The sequence below is a fragment of the Aptenodytes forsteri genome, unplaced genomic scaffold (assembly GCF_000699145.1).
Source record: "Aptenodytes forsteri isolate BGI_AS27 unplaced genomic scaffold, ASM69914v1 Scaffold100, whole genome shotgun sequence".
NCBI classification, from domain to species: Eukaryota; Metazoa; Chordata; class Aves; order Sphenisciformes; family Spheniscidae; genus Aptenodytes; species Aptenodytes forsteri.
Genome location: NW_008796216.1, coordinates 1124151 through 1145533, shown reverse-complemented (window position 1 = coordinate 1145533; position 21383 = coordinate 1124151). Strand labels below are relative to the sequence as shown.

The window sequence follows — 21383 nt, the reverse complement described above, 5'->3', positions numbered from 1 at the left end:
GTGCCCCCTCCCAGCTTCTCGCTGGCAGGGCATGAGAAGCTGAAAAGTCCTTGACTAGTGTAAGCACTGCTTAGCAACAACTAAAACATCGGTGTGTTATCAACATTATTCTCATACTAAATCTAAAAGACAGCACTGTGCCAGCTACTAGGAAGAAAATTAACTCCATCCCAGTCGAAACCAGGACAGATAGGTTTTTAATGACGATTTTGTCTTTTGATCACCAGCTGCTCCCAGCACCTGGGGTTGACCTGACTTGCGGCTTGGCCTGTCTCCTTTGACGGTTGTTTTGTCTTGGGGGCTGCCAAACCCTCTGAGCTCATAGCTGGTGGTCAGGGAAAGTTAGCATCCTGTCTGCATTGCGTGCCCATGTCCTCACCGTAGAGACAGGGCTGGGTTGGGTTCCTCCTCAAGCTGGGAAGACCTGGAATTGTGTGTATCCCACCCAACTTTCATTAGTCCTTCTGAAACTGGGCCGCGGGGCGGAGGGTGTATGAGGCTAGAAAGAAAAGTCTTCCCGAGGGAGGCTGGCTCTGTAACCTAGTTGGTTATGGCGCTCGCCGGTGAAGAAGACCTTGGCAGCCCCTCTCTGTGGGTTTTCTGGATCGTCCTTTAGAAGTGTCCCTCTGCATTAACTTCCTAATGAGCCCCCGCGTGTAATTAGGATGCTTTTGATTACCCTTCTGGGTAACCTCACCCCATTAATGATTTTGAAGCAGGCACTCTGGATTTCACTAGTGTCTGTCTGCTGTGATCTTGAATAGCGAGCTTTACTTTTTTTTTTTTTTTAAATAAATTTCATTTTAGGTAAAACATGGATTATAGTCTGTTTGCATGGCAGCTTCCAGTTATTGCTTATCATTTATCATGCTTATATGTGAGTTATGTGACTATTTTCTGACATGGAAATTTTTCTTTCTTTCAGCCTTTCTTCCAACTTGTGAAGTTACGGAAACTTGGACTTAGTGATAATGAAATCCAGCGTCTCCCTCCAGAAATAGCGAATTTCATGCAGCTGGTGGAGCTTGATTTGTCTCGAAATGGTAAGCTCCAATGTTAATTTGTTTGATTCTATAGTGTCCTATGACATGGTCTATAAAACTGGGTTAGTAGGGTTTTTCTGTCTCTGAAGTTGCTATCTATGTTCTGCAGAATGCTTTTCTGCGTAATTCATGGATTTGCCTGTAGTTCTAGATGGGGAGGAGGGAAAGAGCGGAGGAGAGCTGGTGGTGGAAATACAGTAATAAAATAACGCTTGACTGTAGTTCTGCCTTTCTGAGAGCCTGCTTTATTTTCCAATTTAAAGAATGCTTTACATCCTACTTTTATAGGTGTATCTGTCACAATGTTGATTTCTTTCCCCAAGCTCTCTGAAATGCCTAGAATCTGAAATGCCTAGAAGAAGAAGGAAAAAAAAGAAGAGGTTGAAACAAAAAAGCTGCTTTCTGTCCAAAAAAAGGCTGCCTATGGGTTAGAAGTCCAATTCTTTATTTCTGCTCTGCTCTTCACCTGTGATTAGCAAGAGGCAGAGTGCTGGTATTTCTAGTTGTACTTCTGGAATAAGAATCAGTCTGTTTGTCATCTGCAGAGATGAATTCAGAAAAGGATGCTGGGAGAAACTGTCTTTTAAAATGTGTTGTTGGAAACCACATGGGTTTATCATTCGGTTGTAATGTTTGCTGCTTCTATTGTCCTGAGCTGTGATGGAGTGAAAACTATTTTTTTTTTTCCCTGTGTGGCCTGGTGAACTTACCAGTTCTGCAAGAAATTCAGGGGCTGGTGGGTCACCTTTAAGCAGCCGTATGACCCAGTGATCTAGAAACAGCGAATCCGTGTTACCAAATTAGAGCAGTTGTCAGCTATTTTTGCTTCCTTATATGCAGTGAATATGCACAAAATGCTCTCTGAGGTGTGATGGATGGGGTGGGAGAGAGCAAGGTTGTGTGTGAGGGATGTAACTGAATATTAAGAGAAGAAACAGTGCAACAGGGAGCCTTTTTTCATTACGGTTTAACTTCACAGGGACCCTTTCCCGCTGAAGAATATTCAGTGACTACTTCACCTTCCTGTAACTGTCTGAAATTTGCATTTTTTCCTTTATTTGTTTGGTGCTTTTAATGCCATCTTTATCTGACAATATAATTGATGAAGTGTAATGAGTCTCTAGGCAGTTGCTGAAAAATTTCTGTGAACCATATAATTTTATGCACATTTGCAAAACCTTGCAAGAGAAGAAAACTGAAAAGAAATCATCTGAGAGACAGAAGAAACACGTTAGTTGAAACATTTTAGAAATACGTGAGCATTAATTGATGCAGTATTTTGGCTACTGAGTTTGGCTGAGTTGGGTGCTGTCTGTGACAGACCTTATACAAAAGGAAACACCCTTCTGTTGGCTTAGTAATTCTCTTTGCAAATGAATGACTATCTGCAAAAGAGCTGGTGGATCAGAGCCATGTGAACTCCTGTCAGCCTGACTTGGAAGTTGGCCTGAGAGCTCAACTGTAACGAGAACAGATGGTGTGAACATTTGTGGTTGGGTAGATGCGCGTGTGTCATTAGAAATTACTGCACAAGGAAGTGTTTTCTCAAGTGATGGGTTGGACTAATGCAGGTGGCAGGGAGCAGTTGCTTTCCTGTATCCAAGGTTCGGTGTTAATCACCCGTTTTACTGCATTACTTTCTCTTCTCTGTGGTTCATTGCAGAAGGTGACTGATACTGCTTCCCTCTGTTTAATCATATCACAGTTATTGCACGACTTGACTTTTCAAATGAAAAACGCGCTGTGCGAGGTGATGCAGGGGGAGCCACGGCAGAAGATGACTGATGTTACTTTCTGCTGTTTGGTCATGTTATGGTTGTCTCAACAGCTCTTCAAATTAAAAGGCAAAACACACACCATCTGGGATGCTGCAGGGCGAATTCTCACCTAAGATTTTGGAGATTTACAGTGTTTTCTTTTCTTAGCTTTGTATTTTGAACCCACCTTCCAATATGTCAGATTCTCAACCTGCCAAAGGTTTCTCCTGTTCAGTGGTTTGCACTCCATCAGTTTTTGTTTTTCTAACTACCAAAGTACTTAGAAAAAAAAATAGGAACTCTTTATATTCCTTTCAGGCAGAGGAAAAAGAGCCCAGCTTTTCAAAATGTAGTATGCTGCATGAATAGGGAAGTGTGATGGTGACATCTGAACTTGGGAAATAAGAGATCATTGTTCTGTGTTTTTTGTTGCTTTAGCTGTCTGGTTTGGGGCACTAATTGTTTTCAGTTCTGGCCATTCGTTTTCCTCAAGAGCTTAAAAACAGACATATAAATTCATTTAATGTTTTGTGTACAGGAGTAGTCCTTTTATCTTTTAACCTCTCATCACAGGAGGAGGCAGAAAGGGTTTTGAATAAACAAAAGTACTTCCATTTCCCTCATAATAAAATGGTAACATGTCTTCCTTTCTCGTACTTTCTAATCCTTTGGTCTGTGTATGATCTTTGAAGTTCCGTGAGATGGTGGGTATATTGTATGGCTGGACTTGGGTGCGCTTGCAGAGGCCAGATGTGTTTTGTGCAGTGGTGAGATGTTGCATCTAGAGGTGGGATTGATCCCCCCAGGCAGGATCCCTCCCGACTCTTCGGAGGTAGCTCTGGATGCCTGTGCAGTGCGGTGTTACCCACTGTGTAAGTAGCCCTAGTTCATAGGCACTCAGGAAAAGTGAACAGGGAAACTCTTAAGTGTGGCTTTCTTAAATTCCCAAGTGTTTCAAAATGCCCGAGACATGCTAGTATATGTTAAAACTGTGCTACATAATTAATCCTTTAAGCAGTTTTTGGTTAATAAGTGAATCTAGAACTACAAAAATCCTTCTAAGGAAAATGCAAAAATCTTCAGCAGATGTAGACTTGATGCTCCTGTGATCTTGGGTGTACGTGAGAGAAGTCTGGGGAGGGCAAGGTGAGAGCCTTAGTGGTGGAGAAGGAGAAGGATTTGGGGAAGGCTAGGAGCCATATAATCTTAAACTTTTCCTGGATTATTTGCATGTTGATGCTATTTCTTATTCCTCTGCAAGGCCATGTGTTCATGCAGATTTCCTAGGAAGCATCCCCACCGTGCTTTTCTAGTCTGGCTGAGGCTGTTATTGGAACAAAGGTTGAATGGATGAATCAAGGATGGGAATACCAGAGGGCAGGGAAGCTGTGCTAAGAAAACAGCATAGTGATGGTGAACACTTTGAAGGTTATTTGGCAATGCAGTTTCTCTCTGCCCCTTGGTCTTACGTTGTTCAAAAAGCTGATGTACTAGTTCTGAGGCTAAAGAAAACACTCGTAGGATTTCAACAGTGGATGCCTGAGCTTTTGAGTTGCTGGCAAAGCGTGTCTGAGACTCGGAGTATTCCCTGTAGCGTCTTCTGAGATAGATGCTCAACTGCTGTGTGTCTGAAACTAGCGCTGGTTCCCTCAGACTCCCCAGGCTTGGGTAAATCTTTTCCTGGATTCTCACATCACTGGTGAATTCTGCAAGGATACTGGGAACCTGAAGCGTCCTTGCTTGACATCCTTGAAGTTTGGGTAGGGCTCCTGTGCTTTGCATTGAGTTTCAGTGCAAGTCTTTGCTCTACATGGTAGAGGAGAGATTTTGCTCTATGCACAATCAGAAGCGCCTGTGTGCTGTTTGTTTTCCCACAGCACTTGGGCACGCCCCGGGATAAGTCTCGAAAGACCCTGTGATTCAGAAAACAAGTGCAATCTCCAAAGGAAGAAAGACGTGCTCAGATTCCTGCAGTTTTTTCCTTGCGTCTCAGCTGGCACTTCATTAAGCTTCCCTCTCTCTCGAAGCGCGTGCCGCTTGTTTGAGATCCCTGGGATTTGTAGCAGGCCGCTACCCATGCTGCTCATCTCACAGAGGCTTCCTCCAGTGACTCCCTCCCCCCCTTTCCTTCTGCGCAACCCCTGGAGGCTGAATTCTTAGAGCTTAGGGCTCTGCCATCCCAGATTCATTAAAATGTTAATGGCTTTTCTTGTTCTGTAGCTTCTTCCAGACAGGAGAGGTAATGCATAAAGTTTCTGTAGTTAATTTAATGCATGCTGATATTTGGGATTATGTATGCTACGTATGTATGCTGTGTTCTTGCAGACGTGGTGCATTCCTTTTTAGTATCCCTCTTCTCCAAGAAGAGGGTTTTTTGTTTGCCTTTGACAAGTATTAAATCCTCCAGATTCTGCTGATAGGTTTTTGTCAACGATATTGCACGCTCCTTAAAATGCCCTGAAGGTGTTAACTTAATTGTAGTATTTTTATTTGAAAGAAATTGCTACACCACACATACTTTCTCTTCACAGGTGTGGTGTGGAAGTCTGGATTTTTATTTTTTTTTAATGTCCTATACCTTTTCCAGCCTTTGACAGATTGTCAGCAGCTTGTTTCATTCAGCTCTTTTAGGGTAAGAAGAAAATCACTGTGAGCTTTCACACTGGACAGTGGCTGCTGGGTATTAGGCACGGGGGTGGCTTTCCTACCCTTCCCAGCTGCAGGAGTGCCATTTGTACCATTCTGCTGTCCATCCCCTTCTCGGATGAAGACTAACCCCCTTGCTTACATAGGAGATGAGCCTCTTGCACTTCTGTGTGTGCCTCCATGTTGCTGTGTCTCTGTGATAAAAGCCTGGCAGGCTTCTCTGCTGCTACTCTTTTTGCTTCCATTGAACATGCCTACCAAGGACTTGGTCATGCAAGCCTGTAGCATCAATGTAGTTGCTGTGTACCAGCAGATTTGCAGTAACTGTAGTGGCTCTCTAGCTGGCAGCTAGAGAGGCATTCAAGTTAGCTGTTCCTCTGTGGAAGTGCTCTGTAACCTTGGGGTTCGGTCTTGCGTCCAAGCCCCAAGTCTCAAAACAGTGGAAAAGATGCAACTGTGTGTGCAGTGGGAGAATTAAATGGATTTTGTTAATCTTCATAGGTGGATTATGCTGGTTCTGTTGCTGACTCCGCTCTCAGCGGAGCTGAGATCTGTTACTTTGTGAACTGAGGAGCAATGGGTTTGCTGTGGCACCTACTGAGGAAACCTGTGTGTGGGCAGATCTTGTTAAGCCATATTTGACTCTGCATGTTGCTTGATACCAAAATCTCAATGTGGTTCTTTACTTTGATATCCAATAAGAATAATACTGTTTGTTTAATGTGTGCAGTTTCATACCTACCGTAGAGATGGATTCTGGCTACATGATATAGTAGTTGCTACCGATTTCTGTAGTTTCTGCTTAAACTGAGTGTGTGACTGTATTGATAGTGCAGTTGTTCTGGACACAAGTCTCGTGACATCAGGATATTCTCATTCCAAAATCCTCTCTCAACACAGTCACCATGTTACGGCAAATATGCTATCATTTATGTGAAAATAATTGCAGACTTCACCAAAGTTAAATATGCTACTTCAGGATTACCCAAACAGTAGAGATGCTTCTGAGGAAGCATCTCGATAGTCACAACACTGTAGTGTAAAGAGAGAGCTGCTGCTATGCAAGGCTGACGGTCTGAGTAGTGTCCAAGATTTTGGAGGTCAGTCTTTGGCAGCTGTAGGCCAGTGTCCCAAATGCTCCATGAGCCTTATTTTTACCTTTTCCTTACTTCCAAAATGGATTATATTTGCAGATTGAGAAACTTTTATTTTGTTTTGTCTTCAGTTATCAGGGTACTTTCAGAAATCAACAGCAACGGTATTAAACTGTTCTACTTTCAGCTGCAGGCGGTTTGATATTACTGCTTTTTATTTGAAGTGTTTATTCTTTTTAGCTGCTTTACAACCTCATTAAAAGTCTCTTTACAGATCTTAGTCATCCTCAGGACACCACATTCATTGTGTATTGCGTGATAGGTACATTTTATTTAGCAAGTAATTTAAAGCTGCCTTAGAAGGCTGGGTGAGCACGTGGCAGCGGACCTGCAGAGCATCAGTCCATGCCACTGCAGAGCGGTGCGTAATCTTTGCTTTGCTCTCTGGGGCTTCAGCTCACTTGTTTGTATCAGCGCATGCACACCAATGCTTCCCCTTTTAATTCAGCTATCTGCCCTCAAAGACATACCTGTCATCCGTACTGTAGGATTACCTTCCTTCTGCCCACAAAGTGGGTAAGTGTCCTGCTTTTCTTCTCCCCCACCGAAAGCAGGATAACCAGTGTTTTAACTAGAAATACTGACAGAGGAAAGGCTTGAGCGCTTATTTCAATTCAGCCTCAGCTGGTGACCCAGCTATTTTACAGTGAGGACATAAGCTAATTAGGCAGAAGCACTCTAAGTCTTCTGATCCTGTCCTGCAGCTCCACATGGGCTCCACTCTCTCATCTAACAGCTGCTGCCTTTTGCCCTGTGCTCTCATCTCGGATCTGGCTGTCCACCTCTGCTGCACTTCCACAGCATCTGAGCAGAGACCTCCTCTGTGAAATCCTCTTCTCTGCCTGCCACCAGCTGCCCTGACACGAATGTGCTGGTACAAGTCTGGTGGTAAATAGTAAAACCCAGAATGCTGAGAAATAACTGTGAATTGACACTTTCTTGCTCAGTGGACAAGGACAAAAAAAAAAGGCAGCAAGCTGTGCTGTGAGGCAGTATGGTTGGCAAACACACCTTTTTGTTAAAATACGCAACTGCTGGATGTTGCTTGTTTGCCTTCAGAACTGCTTTGTGTCCAGGTGAGCACTTATGGACAAAAAAAAATTGCTCTCGTCCTGCTGCATGGACACATCTTACCTGGTACAAGAAAGCATCCTGTGAATGCACTCACTGCAACCCTGGTTGTGAACACCTGAAAGCCATGGGACATCCCACCAGAGACTACTGTGGTTTGTATGGTGGCAGAGCACTGCTGCAGATGATCTGAAGCTTTAGCCTGGGTCAGGCCAGTGACTGTTTTTTGGTTTTGTGGGGTTTTTTTTTGTGCTAATGAAAGCAGAGCTTCCTTGTTGCAGACTTGGAGATAGCAGAATTTTTCACTCTTTTAGATGGTTGCTTGCTAGCAGTTGTGTTGGGTATTGTTTTGTTTGTTTGTTTGTTTTTTTGACACATCTAATTTCTAGTGACATGTATTTTCTTTTTATTATTCCCCATCCCTCCCTTGAGATTAGTTTAAAACCTGTGCTTAAAAAACATTATCAACTTCATGTTTTACACATGAAGTTTAGGGATCAATGTACAGAGTACTGGGGAAGAAACAAACATGTACTGCAAATTGCTTTTAGATTCTGGAGCACTGCGGAATCCCACAGACACGTAGAAATTCTTGCTCGCTTTGAGGTGATGTAAAAGTTGGAATTTGTGGATCTGTGCCACTAAAATGAATTTGATGTTGGTAAGTTGGAGGAGCAGGTGAACTTTATATGCAGCAGGAGAAGTAAGGTGAGAGAGAAAAGACTGGACCTCGTCACTGAGCAAGCCTCATCAGGTAGGGGAAGGAAGAAGCAGCAAGTGCTGACTGATTGGGAAAGAGAAGATGAGTGAAATCTCATGATGGAATAATCTAATTAGAGAAGTTTAGAAGGTGTTACTTTTAAATGGATTACAGAAAAGTGAATTTTTCCATCATGGTATATTCTGCCAGATTTAACTTTTTTCTAAGGAAACTGCTAAATGTACTTGTGTGCGCATCTAGCAACAGTGTCTGGTTTCATCCAAATTCAAGAGAAGGCTATGGATTTTGAAGGTTTTTTTTTTTGTTTGGGTTTTTAGGGGGGTGGTTTTGTTTGCTTTTTAGGCTTCTTAGTGAGGGTTTTGTTGTTTTTTTTTTAAGCAGCAGGACAAGTGGAGACAGAAACCTTTGGCCTGCTGAAGTATCAGCTAAAGCGTTAAACATCAGACAATCCATATGGGAGTGACATAAAATAAATACTTCATTTTCTGGATAATCTAGATTAGAGATCATAAAATGGCAAACTGCAAACAGGCGTTGTTAGTTCTTGTATCCACAGAGTTGCTTGGGTTTTGGTTTCTTTTTTGTTGAGAAGGTTAGATGCCATGACTATGAAGTTACTGAAGAATTAATCCAATAAATCTGTAACTTTGCTGCTAAAACACTTAATACACTTTCTGGCATCCGCAGCTTCATAGGTAGAATATTAGGTTTTACTTTTTTTTTTCCTTGCTTCTCAGACTAAAAGTATTTAATTCCTGCTAGCCTCGAGGTCCAAGATGGAAATCCTTATAAAAATGTCTCCTAGCCTTGTTTAACTCTTCATTGGCATGTATCAGTAAAAAGGTAGAAGATCTAAATTCCTTGCTGAACTCAGGCTCTTCCACTTAATTCACCTGGAAGTATTGTTTCCATGTGATCTGATCTTCTGTTTCCAATTTACAGCTCCTGGTCCTCTGTTACTGCTTCTTCCTGCAGCTGAGAAGGGCAGTCTGTTGATTTACCACATGCTATCTGTTCAAAAACCAGCTTGTTTTTATGTCCCCGCACAGTTTTTTGCCCAAGTAAATTGAAATAATATCTATGTATCCATGAAATGCAGTTTTGTGAGGGTTTTTTTCCCCTGCTCCTCTCCTCCTTTGGAAAAGGGATGTATCCAGAAGCAATGAGGAGGAGGAATGAGATGTGTACCTCGCTTCAGTTTCTTGTTAATTATACAGTAAGGGATTTAGTTGAGAAAACCCATCCTGAACCTGTTTGTAAATTTTCCTTAAAGTTGTGAAGACGGGTCAGTCTTAAAAGAGCCATATCTCTTGTATTTTGTATATCCTCAGCTTCAGAGCTTGAAGAGGAAATTGTTACAACCTGTACAAGAGCCACTTAATCTCAATAGACTTTGCAAGAGCGGTGTGACTCCTGTCACATTGTGCCCCAGAATTTGTAATGTATACTTACAAGAGGTACTGCAGACTTCAGGGCTAGGAGCAAAACCTTCCAGTTTCTAGAAAAAAAGAAGCCTGTCAGATCATTGTGTATGTCATGATTTTAATGTGGAAATGGGAGGAGAGGATGAGTGACCTTCCTCCATCGCTTCCCCCCGCGGAGACAGAACCTCTGGGAGCTGCACTTGGCTGCTTTGGGGAGGGTAGAGAGATGTGGTGGTGGCGTCTGCAAGACAACAGCATACTCAGCTGGGCTTTGCAGCTGAAGAGCCCTTCATAAAGACAAACAAATATTTGCACCACAAATTCCTTCTTGTAAGGTATTTGATAAAGCGGGCAGTTTCCTCCTCCCACATTGGGAAGGTGGAGGAGGTGGAGAATGCGGTGGGAGAGATTTCCCAAGGGCAGGCGTCTCAGAGACCCCTCTGCAGTGGGTGGCACAGAGGAACCTCCGTGGAAGAGGGAAGAGAACCTCTAGGCTCCTAAATCACTTGAGCACTGCAATGCTTAATGATTTATTGGACCTTTTGTGTATGTGTGATACACTATACTAGATATTTTATATTATGTATGTGAGAAGAGGCAGGGGGAAGATTCTTCTGTGTACTGAATTTGATGGATGAGATCTGGTTCGCCTCTGGTTATCTCTCTCCTGAGGGATAATGCTGCATGAATTCACAGTCTTTGAGTCTGGAATGGGCTTCCTGAGTATACATTTGGTATAAACTAATCAACTGCTTAATACATTAATGAATTACTAATCACTAAGCGGTTAAGGTGTTTTGCCTGTGTTGTACATACGTGGTTGTGGGCCTTCTGCTATGACTGTCTAGATCAGGACTATTCAGTTGACTTTTGCTGGGGGTGTACGGGGTGTGCCAGCTCCAGCCCTCCTAAAGCACAGTGCTCTGTGTCGCCTTCGTAGCTGGAAAATATAACAGCGTCCAGTAGTTGCTCCTGGAAAGACTCTTGAACATTGTAAACTCTTCCTCAGGAATGTGACACATCTAAGACTTCAGCTAAGTTGTTGTAAAAATACTTTTTACTTTGAGCTAGAGTCCACTGTTTGAGTAGCTCTGTTCTGGTAGCCCTGTCGCAGCCTAGGACCTTCCTGGCCATTGCTGTCTCGATATTGATTAGGTATTGGAAATTATGTTCACTATTGCAGAATGTGTAAAGGATGCTGGCCGTGTAGCCTTTGGGTAGAAAAAAAATACTGTTAGTTCTTGAAATTCGATATACAATGCTGTAAAAATGTGCCATACAAAAGGTTTTATCAGTTTAAACTGAAGGCTGTCTTCTTCCCCACCCTCCCAGCCATCAGAAGAAGGAAAGGGGGGGAATGGGGATTGAGAGATTTCGCTGTTGTAAAAATCTTCAACAAAAAATAGATTAGCACCAAACAAAAGGATTTTTAGAAGTAATTTTCTCATTCAGACAGTACAGAATTCCCTAGTGTCAAACCTACCTCTTTAGTCACTTGTACAGGACTTGCTAGATCATTAGCAAATTCTTGTGCAAACTAGAATGATAAACATCTGAAGAGGTATTTTGAATGGGGGCGGGGGGAAGTATGCCCTCTTATATACATGACTGCCAAGCTTGATTTTCATCTGCTTCTGCTGGCACGACTTCTTTTTGCTGCCAGTGTATTTGTATTGTCACACGTCACAGGGCTTATGCTTGGTTTATGGCTTTATGATTAGCAATGCTGCACAATCTCTATGCCAGAACATCTGGGGCATTGTGTAAATATAGAGCATTCGTCAGTGTGTAGCATTAGAAGAATCCTAGATTTTTAAGTAGGATTTGAGCTGGTTATCCAGCAGTGGCAAGAAAAGCATTCAACCTTACTGCTGCTGATATTGGCAGAGATGTACGTGTTAATGTCTGTAACAAAATCGAGTAGTTAACAGTAATGGTGAAAGCTGTTTAATCCATCAAGAGACAGAAGGACTTCTTTATATATTTTAATATCCTCTGTTGCATTTCAGTTAATTATGTCAACGCTTCTATTATGGACCATCATCTTCTCTGCTATAATAATCACTCCATTTTTTTTTTGTCATATGCTAAAATGTTCCTTGCCTTTTCTCTTCTGACTTCATTTATTCAATGCAATGTTACAGTAGTCTTCACATGCAGTGATAAAGTATCTCCTCATAACTTGGTTGTGTTTTGCCTGAGAAATCTTTTTAAGATGCCTTGCAATTAAAACAAGTTCTATTTCAACCTTGTTGAACTTACTAAATGTATAATGATCCTCAGTTCAAAGAGTTGCACTGAATTTTTGTCTGTCCCTTGTCCAGTTAGGTGGAGGAGAAAAATGAAACAGATACAGGAAAAAGTATCAATGTGGGGACGAAAATGCACTTTACATGCAAAAAAAAAAAGCTTAATGTGGAAATGGAATTTCCCTTCTTTTCCCTGTGCCTGTTACCGTTCCTTATTGAAGATTTTTGCTCATGTAGTGACTTCATAGCCTGGAATAACTAGGCTGGGAAAGCGCATTTCATTTTCAGAACAGATTTTGTAGTTTTCAAATGCGTCCAAACTATAAGCAGTGCCTATACTGTCTTATTTCAAGTAGTATCTTATCTTAGAGTAATTTTTACTTAGCTCAGATACTTGTTGGTTTTTACAGATAATACCCTAGAATTGTAACAGAAAAAGCTTATCAAAATAGTTTTGCTGAGAAGGCGTATTTTCTGGTTTTCATAGTCCATCATACAGAAGTAGAAGAGAAATTATTTGCAGTATGGCAATGAAACTACATGTTGGTGGAGGAAATCGGTAGCATGATTAGTTTCAGAAACTTTGTCATTGAGGATTTAAGTTTTTCTGCTTTATATGTTACATTTTTTTGTGTGTGTGTATATATATTTTTTTTTCTCCCAAACAAATTAGGATAGTTACTTCTACTTGAGCTTTGATTTTTGTGGGGCTTTTTGTTTTTTATCTGGGAGAGTGATTCACACATGCAGAAAGTGTATCTGTATGTGAAAGGGGTGTGTGTGCATATATGTGTGTGCATATATGCATGTATAAAAGTTGTGGACACTGGCATGGTTGCAAAGAAATGAGTTATTCTGAGCCCTCGGAAGCTTTGAAATAGTGATGTCCCTTTCAGGACTTCTCCAGCTACTTATCCAGGGAAGGATGGTATGAAGACTAGGTGGTGGGTGACACACTTTACTTGCTGCTGGTTAGCAGAGCTCAGTATCAGTGTTTGTCACTGCTGTAATGCAAGGTAGAAGTAACAACGTCTATTGAGTACATGTAGGACCTCTGTCTTCAATAATCCTGTAGTACAAATTCAGTCTTTTACAGGCTCATAGCACTCAATCATAGAGGATTGGAATGGGTAAAATTTGCTGTCTGTAAATGTAGTTTTGATTTTGTTTTGATTTTATGTATATTTCTGTGTAGGGAAAGGGAAGGTTTTCATTTCTGTGTACTGTTTGTATTTCTTCGAACACCCTTTCAAAAGTGAATGTTTCTACATAAAAGTTTAATAAAAAAAAAAGAAAAAAGAAAAAGTAGTAGTTTATTTGCCATCTGTTTTGCAAGACGGAGCAATGTCTCTGCAATGACGTTAGTGCTTTTACTTTCTGGAGTGTTAGTGACAGGCAAATGCTTTTACGACTTAGAGTGTTATGAGAATTTATCACTTTAAGGTCATTTAATCAGGCAATCTTAATGATACTTTTTTTTTTTTTAGTTATTCAAATGCCACTATTCAGACCTGTTTGTCCCTACCATTTGAGAGGTATAAAGTAGGAGGTTTTGACTCCTGAAGTGAGGTCAGCAGAGACGCTTGTGAATGTGACACTTTGAAATAGGCTGGTTGTTCAAGTGTCCCCGATTTAAATGTGGGAGCCCTGTGGCTCCTGCAGTAGCTTCATGGCTACTTTTGAGGTTCTTCGTGGAGAATCTGCTTGTTGACTGCGTCACTGGCACGTGTTGTGCTGGATTTGGGCTTGCGAATGAGATGAAACCCATGAAGAGGTACAAAGAGCCTGACCACAAGGCTTGGTTGCTCTCCGGCCTGACGCCCCCTGCACAGGGTCCCGAATCGCAGCCCCCATACCTCTCTGGCCTTTGCACCAGGCTGATGTCCTGCCACGTGGTCTGGTCTTTCTGTGAGGCAAGCTGCCACAGGGGAGCGAGCTCTCTTAATCCTGATTTGGGGACTCGGTGTGACCTGTGCCTTCTAACCTCAAAGGCCTCACCTAATGTTTCACTCTGAATTTATCTCATTGCTGTTGGATTTCTAGGAAAGATCAACTGTTTCTCCTCAAATAGCAAAGCTGTTATGGAGGAGTGGGTGGGTAAGAACATATAAAACATCTCTGATGGGACTTAGTCTCTAAAGTTACCCGTTCCATTTTATGGGGAAACTACTGCTGTTGACAGGCCCTAGGGTTTGTGTACATTTAACAGTATTTTATTCTCCTTCACCAAGTGTACTGAGGGAACTATTTGTGCTGCACACACCTCTCCATGCAAACCTCACCCTCGGTGGCTTTGTTTGGCGTCGTGGAAGCACAGCTTGGTTGTTTGATGCCTCACACTGTGGGTATTCACCCCTCTCATTCATTATTTTGACATTTAGCAACAGTGAATATATTTTCTGAATATGCACTGTATTTCTGGGGTTAGTGATTAGACCACTCCAGAGCTACTCATAATCATTAGGAACCGTTTCTCCATCTGCCCCGGCTGTTTTCAAAGCTGTGCCTGGTGAGTGTCCTGCGAGCACTGGGGTTCGTGAGGCAAGAGTGATTTGCTTCCATTCCAAGAGGAAGCACCTCTTGGGATGGAGTGAAACCCATTTGGGGGTGCCCATCTCCCTCCTTCCTTCCAGCCCTTCCCACTCATGTAGGAAACAGAAGAAGGTTCCCAGGAGATGCTCCTCTACCACCCTTTCATTGATCGTTCACAACCGGTGACCTGTGGGTTTGGAAGATGTTCTTGCTGGCTCTGGGTTCAGTTCTGAGCTCGGAATCATTCAAAACAGATGCATTTGCTCAGATTACCTGGCAAGACGTGAACCTGATGAGTGGGTACTCCCCTCCCTCCTCCCCTCCTCCCTCCATTGCACCACTTCTGGGGAGAAGAGCTGAATGAAATACATAGGCAGTCAATTCTGAGTTACTCAGCTAGGTAGGAAGAGACCTAATTTCCAAATATTTTTCAACATATTTAGATTACTGATGGCTGCTGAGGTCAGTGGTGCCACTTGCATGAGGAAAATCTATGAGGATATTTCCCGAAGTATTCTTTGTGATGAGAACAGCAGGAAGAGGAGATGGAGTAGATGTAATGCTCTGTAGAAAAAATGGAAATAGGAAAAAAACTTGGAAACAGAAGTCCGATTTTTACTTTAAGATTTGCCTTTTTTTTTCTTTTTGAATTCTTTTCAAAATGAATCATAAAAATCTAAGTTGTTAAACAAGGAAACCAAACGTGTTTGTTTCATTTTTGCTGGATCTCAGTGACAGTAAACAAGGACTTACACAGAGGACCCACAGCCTATTCATAGAAATACAGCTCGATGTAAGAGGTCCAGAAGACAATTTTATTTTTAAGATAGCATGCCTAACTTCAGTAGGTAAATGTGTTCTGTTGAAGATACTTGAAAAAAAGTCTGTTTTCACATACAAATATCTCTGATTGATTGCTTTCTGGAAATCTGAAATAGTGTACTAGCACTTATTTGGGACCCGGCAATTTGAATAATATTTTCAAATTACCTGGTTTTAGTGTGAGGGAGGCTGGTTCTGCTCCCATGAGTGTACATTGAGAGTGTGGAGAGACTTGCACATTCTCTTCTTCCTTCCCTTGTTTTCCCTCCCCCCGCTACTTTCTGCCAGCACAGGTTGTGGGCGTGTATTGATCAAATTACAAGAGGTTCAGGTTTTAATTGGTTCTTTAGGACAGTCCTAGCACATAGAGAGTCTGTTTTTTTGATGGGCAGAGGCTGATAAAGATCAGTCCAAGGACAGGTGAGTAGTCTAGGATCAGGAAGACCAGCGTGGAGCAGGAAGGGGAAATTGGATGTGAAAAAGCACAAAATGGCTCTGCCGTGATAGCCGTGTACTTGGATGTGAAGCAGTCTTGCATGTTGAAATGTCTTGAAAGATACCAGGATAACTCCTTGCAGCAGCAAGTTACTGAATGTAATGAGACAATTTCAGTGTAGATGAAGTACAGTTGTTGACAATTTTTTTTTCCTTTTTTTTTTTCTTCTGCAGATATTCCTGAAATACCAGAAAGCATCTCATTCTGCAGAGCACTACAGGTAGCAGATTTCAGTGGGAATCCACTGACTAGGTAACTTCCACCTTCTTCTTAGTACTTGCCATACCAGAATTACAATCTTGCTGTAACAATTACAATTTTAAATAAGCCCTTAAAAATTGTGATCTAGGATCTCTATGAAATCTTGCCAACAGTGTGTGTCTCTGGCAGGGACTGCAGCAAAAGTTCAGATTTAAAAAGTGATGTGCATCTTTCTGGGGAGGGGATGAAATTTGTTAGCCAACCAGGAAAAATGTAAATCTGATTGTCTCTTAAGTAATTTTCATTCCTCTTCTTAAATGCATAGGAAAACCATGCTCATACTTGGGAGAGATAAGGCAATGGTTAGCACGAATGCATTGGCACAAACCCAGGTGCCTGATGATTTGGAATAGACTTTAGATCAGCTGCTGCAGATAATGGCTTTTACTAATGATTAAAGCTTGGACTAGTGTTTCATCACCTCCCATCAATTGGGACACAGTGACATGCAGTAACATGTGGCAAAAATGCACTGCATATGTTGGTGGCTCCTACGGCTGCTCCTGGTCTGTGTTCTGATGAGCTGGGGTTGGGGATTGCACACACTTTTAGTACAGAAGAGGAGTTTTGTTTACATTTCTCTGTTCCATTTGCTGAAGAATTTGGAATTTATCTAGTGAAATGAGGCTGGAGATAGCAAGGAAGAGGTGATCTGCTAGTTAAGGCCTTTGAATACTATTTGGAGAACTGTTTCCTAAACCGGCCCATGCCACAGAGCTCCTTTGTGATGCTGAGCAAGTCACATAAACCAGAGTATTTACAGTGGGCGCTGGCCGACCTGCTTTGCTTTGCACTGAGATGGGCTGGGAATACTTGCAGGATTAGCTGGCTGGCTGGGGTGCAGGAGTGCTAACAAACAGAAGAGTGTCTGTAATATCTTAAGCCGCTCCAGTGGTTTTGCAAGACGGCTTCTCCCACGTGTGCGGCTGAGATTCTTCAGAACTGCACTTTGAATATCGCCCATAGTGCGTCCTAAGTTCTCTGGAAAGTCATATCTTTGAGCGTTAAAGGGTCACTTGTGATCTTAGTCCCTGTGCCTCTGTAGCCCATTTATATAGTGAGGATAATAATACCACAAAAATCTGGTAAAGCAAACTGAGGCTGAACTGATGTTTAGATATGCAAGTGGTGAGGGCCACCTTTTTCCCAGGCATCAGCGTGCAGTACGTAAAGCTCAGAGCTGCATCTCGTGGTATTGAAATCAAAATTGTCTGTAGTAGTGTGCTAGTTATCCTTCTCCGTTTTGTGTGCTGAATAAGGCCTGGGGCCCAAGTAATGTTTTTCCTTAAACAGCAGTGTTGTAATGCACAGCTACAGCCGAGTGGAATTAACAAAAGAGTTGAAAGGCTTCTTAATGGGGTTGAAATAGATCTCATAACTCTTTGTTGACAGTTTAAGGGAATTTTAAAAATTCTTGATAAAGTGGCTCCAAAGTGTATGTGTGTCCTGGAAAACATCACTCCAAGCAGTTTACTAAGTTAGAAAACACAGACACCAGAAGCTGTTTACACATGGTTGCCAGGTATTTTCTGTGATGAGATCCAGAATTTCAGTTTTACCTATATAACAGCATGTAGGTTTCGTACTAATTTACCCAGGCAAAGTGGGAAAGTCTAGCAGTGATTTCCTTTTCTGTGTGATATCCTGGAACTTTTTTTGGCCATTGATTCTTGTCCTTATTTCCTCTAAGCTCAAAAGCCAGTCGGAGATCTTCCCAATCAGTGTCCTACCACTAATACAGTATGTTGCCTCATTGTCAGACTTAATCATTGATGAACCTGCAGCATTAAAAGTGCCTGGCAGACCATTTTTCCAGCTGTTTTCAGATGGTTTATATTAATAAAAAGCAGGCACATTTATTGTAGATTAGACTGGAAGTCCACTATATGCTATAGATAGGATAGAATAGAATAGTTCCAGCTGGAGGGGACCTACAATGATCATCTAGTCCAACTACTTGTCCACTTCAGGGCTGACCAAAAGATAATCAGACCGTTTAACTCCAGTCTTAAACCTGTTAGAGCCTAAATGATAATGAATAGTTACAGTGGAGCTCACATTTTGGAGATACTGAGCATGTTCTGTTAACAGGGTCCAGAAAATGACAAACAGTGCAGTATGGAGTTGAACACATGAAAAGCCCTCCCTGGCCACCTGTTGTAATTTGTCTTTTTCCCTTTCCCCATCATGCACAGTTGTATTTGCCTGTAGGTGTGCATCTCCTTTTGGTTAGTTGCCTGCAGGTCATACCATGTGCCTTGAGCTGGGTGATGGGGAGAGCAGCAACCAAACCAAATGCTACAGCTTCAGCTTAGGTTGCATGCTCTGGGGGTCGAGCAGAAGTTGGATGGCTGGGCCAGGGGCTTCTCCTCCTCTACCTCATTGCCCGTTTTACCCCACCCTGTCTCCTGTGCAACTGCAAACTGAGCTGCTTGGTGCAACCTGGCTGCCAGCAAGCAGTGAGTGGTACAGGAATCCGTCTGTGTGAGGGGAGGGGAAGCTGAGCCTTGCAGAAGACCGTCTGGGTGATGGACCTAAAGGCTTTGGGAAATTTGGGAGTGTTTTGCATATGGCTGCATTTTATAGTGTAAGAAGGGAGGGATTACATGCTGTTGTGTTGTGAACCAGTAAATGTGAAATGTTGTAACATTCACAATGACAACATTGTTGTCTTCGTAGTGAACAGATTGTTTCTTCAAAAAGCAGCAATTGAAAAGCAGCCTAGTAGCTAATACAAAATGGCCATGCTGTAAGCGTGTATGTAACTGAAGCCTGAATAAAAATAATTCATTTAATTATTTTACCATCTAGGTGATACAGGAAAATAAAAGTAAAAAAAAAATTTTTAATATGTTTGATTTTTTAAAAAAAATTGTTAAAATGCTTAAAATGTTCTCAAGCCCTATAGCATTTTGAAGTTTCAAATTGGGGACAGGGAAGAGAGGGGCTAGGAGACAGGGATATTACCTGTTCTTTGACACAGAAGAAACTTCAAAGTCTCTAAGTCATGTTTTGTCTTTTTTCTTACTATGATCCTTAGAATTTTCTGAGAGTCATGCTGGAGTCTGGGCAAGCCTCCCTCTGTGTGTATTTGCTAAATAGACTCCTCGTTTTCCACTACATGTTCTCTTTCCCAGTATGTATTACATGAATTTGAATACTTCTGCTGGAAGTCCTTGATTTGAATTAATATCTCCATAGGTTGCCCGAAAGCTTTCCTGAATTACAGAATCTAACGTGTCTTTCAGTAAATGACATCTCTCTGCAAGCACTACCTGAAAACATTGGGAAGTAAGTTTTTTATACTTTATTACTATCTTAATTTATTTTCTCTTTATTGTTATTGCATAAATGACTTGCATAACTGTATGTAATATACCTATAAAGTTATTTACAGGTCTGCATTTATTTTTTATGTTCTTTCCAGTCTGAGGGATCTGTTTAAGAAAAATCCCTTTGCATTTTCACTTGACATTAGCGGGCTAATGCAGAATGTAAAGCATGTGTGTATATGTTTTGACTCTGTTCTCTGGGATTTGGAGTAACTTGGAATTTTAGGTGCAAAATTAAATAGGTGTTTTGTGATGCAGATCTGACCTTTTGCTTTCCTTCATTGTAGTAGACCATTGGTCCATTATTGTGAACAAGTCAGATGGCTTGCAGCTTAGCTCAAAACCAGACAATTGTTGGCACAAGAACAGATGGGTAAAAGCTGGCTGTGATCAGGATGGAAATGAGAAGGTTCCTAACTATAGGAGCAGTCTGGTTCTGAAAAAAACTCCAGTGGGAGCTGTGGAGATGAAAACTCACGGAACAGCTCATAAGATGAAATTTGATCAGCTTTTAAGATGTGTTTGTTAACTCTGGAAAGTAGAGCAGGGTTGCAAGGACAGACTTCCAAAGTGGAGACAGGTGAAAAGTAAAGTGAACATTGTCTGTCTCATTTTGACTGAAATGAACATCCACACTAGCAGAAAAGAAACCTCTCTCCTCTTAGTGGAGAGAAGGGTATCTCTTCCAATTTGAAGGAAAAGAGGTAATTCCATGTCTCCTCACTTTGAGTATGTGAGAATGGCTGTGCTGGTTCAGATCAAAGGCTCATCTAGCCCAGCTTCCTTCTACAGTTGCAGTAAGTAGATGCCTAGTGAGGATTAAGAAGAAAAGTGTGTGTTTGATCACTCCTTTTTCCATCCCCTGACTGTTTCTGGTTCAGAGGATTTCCTGAGCTTTGGCATTTGGTTTGTCTAATTGGTAGCCCATAACGAATCTCTCTTCCACGTACTTGTCCAGTTTCTCCTTGAGCTTATGTAGATATCTTTAGTATTCTCCCCTGGCAAATAGCTGCACAGGTCTATTACCCATTGCACTGATTTGTTGTTGGTTTTTTTTGAGCCTGGCTCTACCTACCTTGCCTGTGATCCCTAGTATTGGAAGAGGCAGTGAGCAGCTGATCCCTATGTACTTGACCTGCCGTCGATGCTTTTGTAGTGTTCTCCTGTATCCCCAGGTGCTTTTTTCCAGGCTGAAGAGTCTAACTTGCTATTCCAGCTTCAGGAATAGTCTTCACAGAACTTAAGATAATCTGTGCTTTAACTCAGAAAAGTTATAATTTGTTACTTTTGGTGGGAAACATACCATTTTAAAGAATTTGAAATTTCTTGCAGCACCTGATTGTTCTCTATCTCCCCCCCCCCCCCCTTTTTTTTTTAATCTGCACCTGCCTTTATGGTTACCTTGCCCATATTGTTTTTTTAAGTTGCCATGTACTGAACCACTTCCATCTTTCTTCAGAAAGCTACAGTAACTCAGATGTTGAGTCATGAGTATCAGTAGAGGCCTATTAATGTTGGACATCCTTTCAAAAAGTGGAATATTTCTAAAGTATTCTTTGGGGAGTCAGCATAGTCCCTAACAGTAAAACCCAACTGTTTAGAAACAGAGGAGTCCTCCAGAAGGGATGTTATTATTAAGAGCTCCTGCTATGTAGTCAAGTTCAGACCAGCATTGCTTTAGCCACTTCCCATGGGTATGAAAGCTGTCAGCTGGCACCACTCCAGCAGCAACAGAAGTGGAAAATGTCTTTTGAAACCTTCCGCAAGCACTAACAGGTACAGCTAATGTGTGCCCAGTGACTATGGCAAAGTCTTACCTAAAAATTGCATGGGCCGGGGCTTTTGTGACATTCTTCCTTTTCTGTAAAAGTTCAC

At 41.8% G+C, this 21383-nt stretch overlaps 1 protein-coding gene across 1 annotated transcript in view; it reads left to right on the top strand.

Moving 5' to 3' along the window:
- Positions 1-21383, top strand: part of LRRC1 (leucine rich repeat containing 1) — a 63527-nt gene that overhangs the window by 4643 nt on the left and 37501 nt on the right. The window contains exons 2-6 of the mRNA XM_019474451.1: positions 926-1043; positions 16089-16167; positions 16442-16478; positions 19217-19263; positions 19378-19467. Of these exons, the coding sequence (XP_019329996.1) occupies positions 926-1043; positions 16089-16167; positions 16442-16478; positions 19217-19263; positions 19378-19467 (371 nt within the window). The remainder of the gene's footprint in view (positions 1-925; positions 1044-16088; positions 16168-16441; positions 16479-19216; positions 19264-19377; positions 19468-21383) is intronic.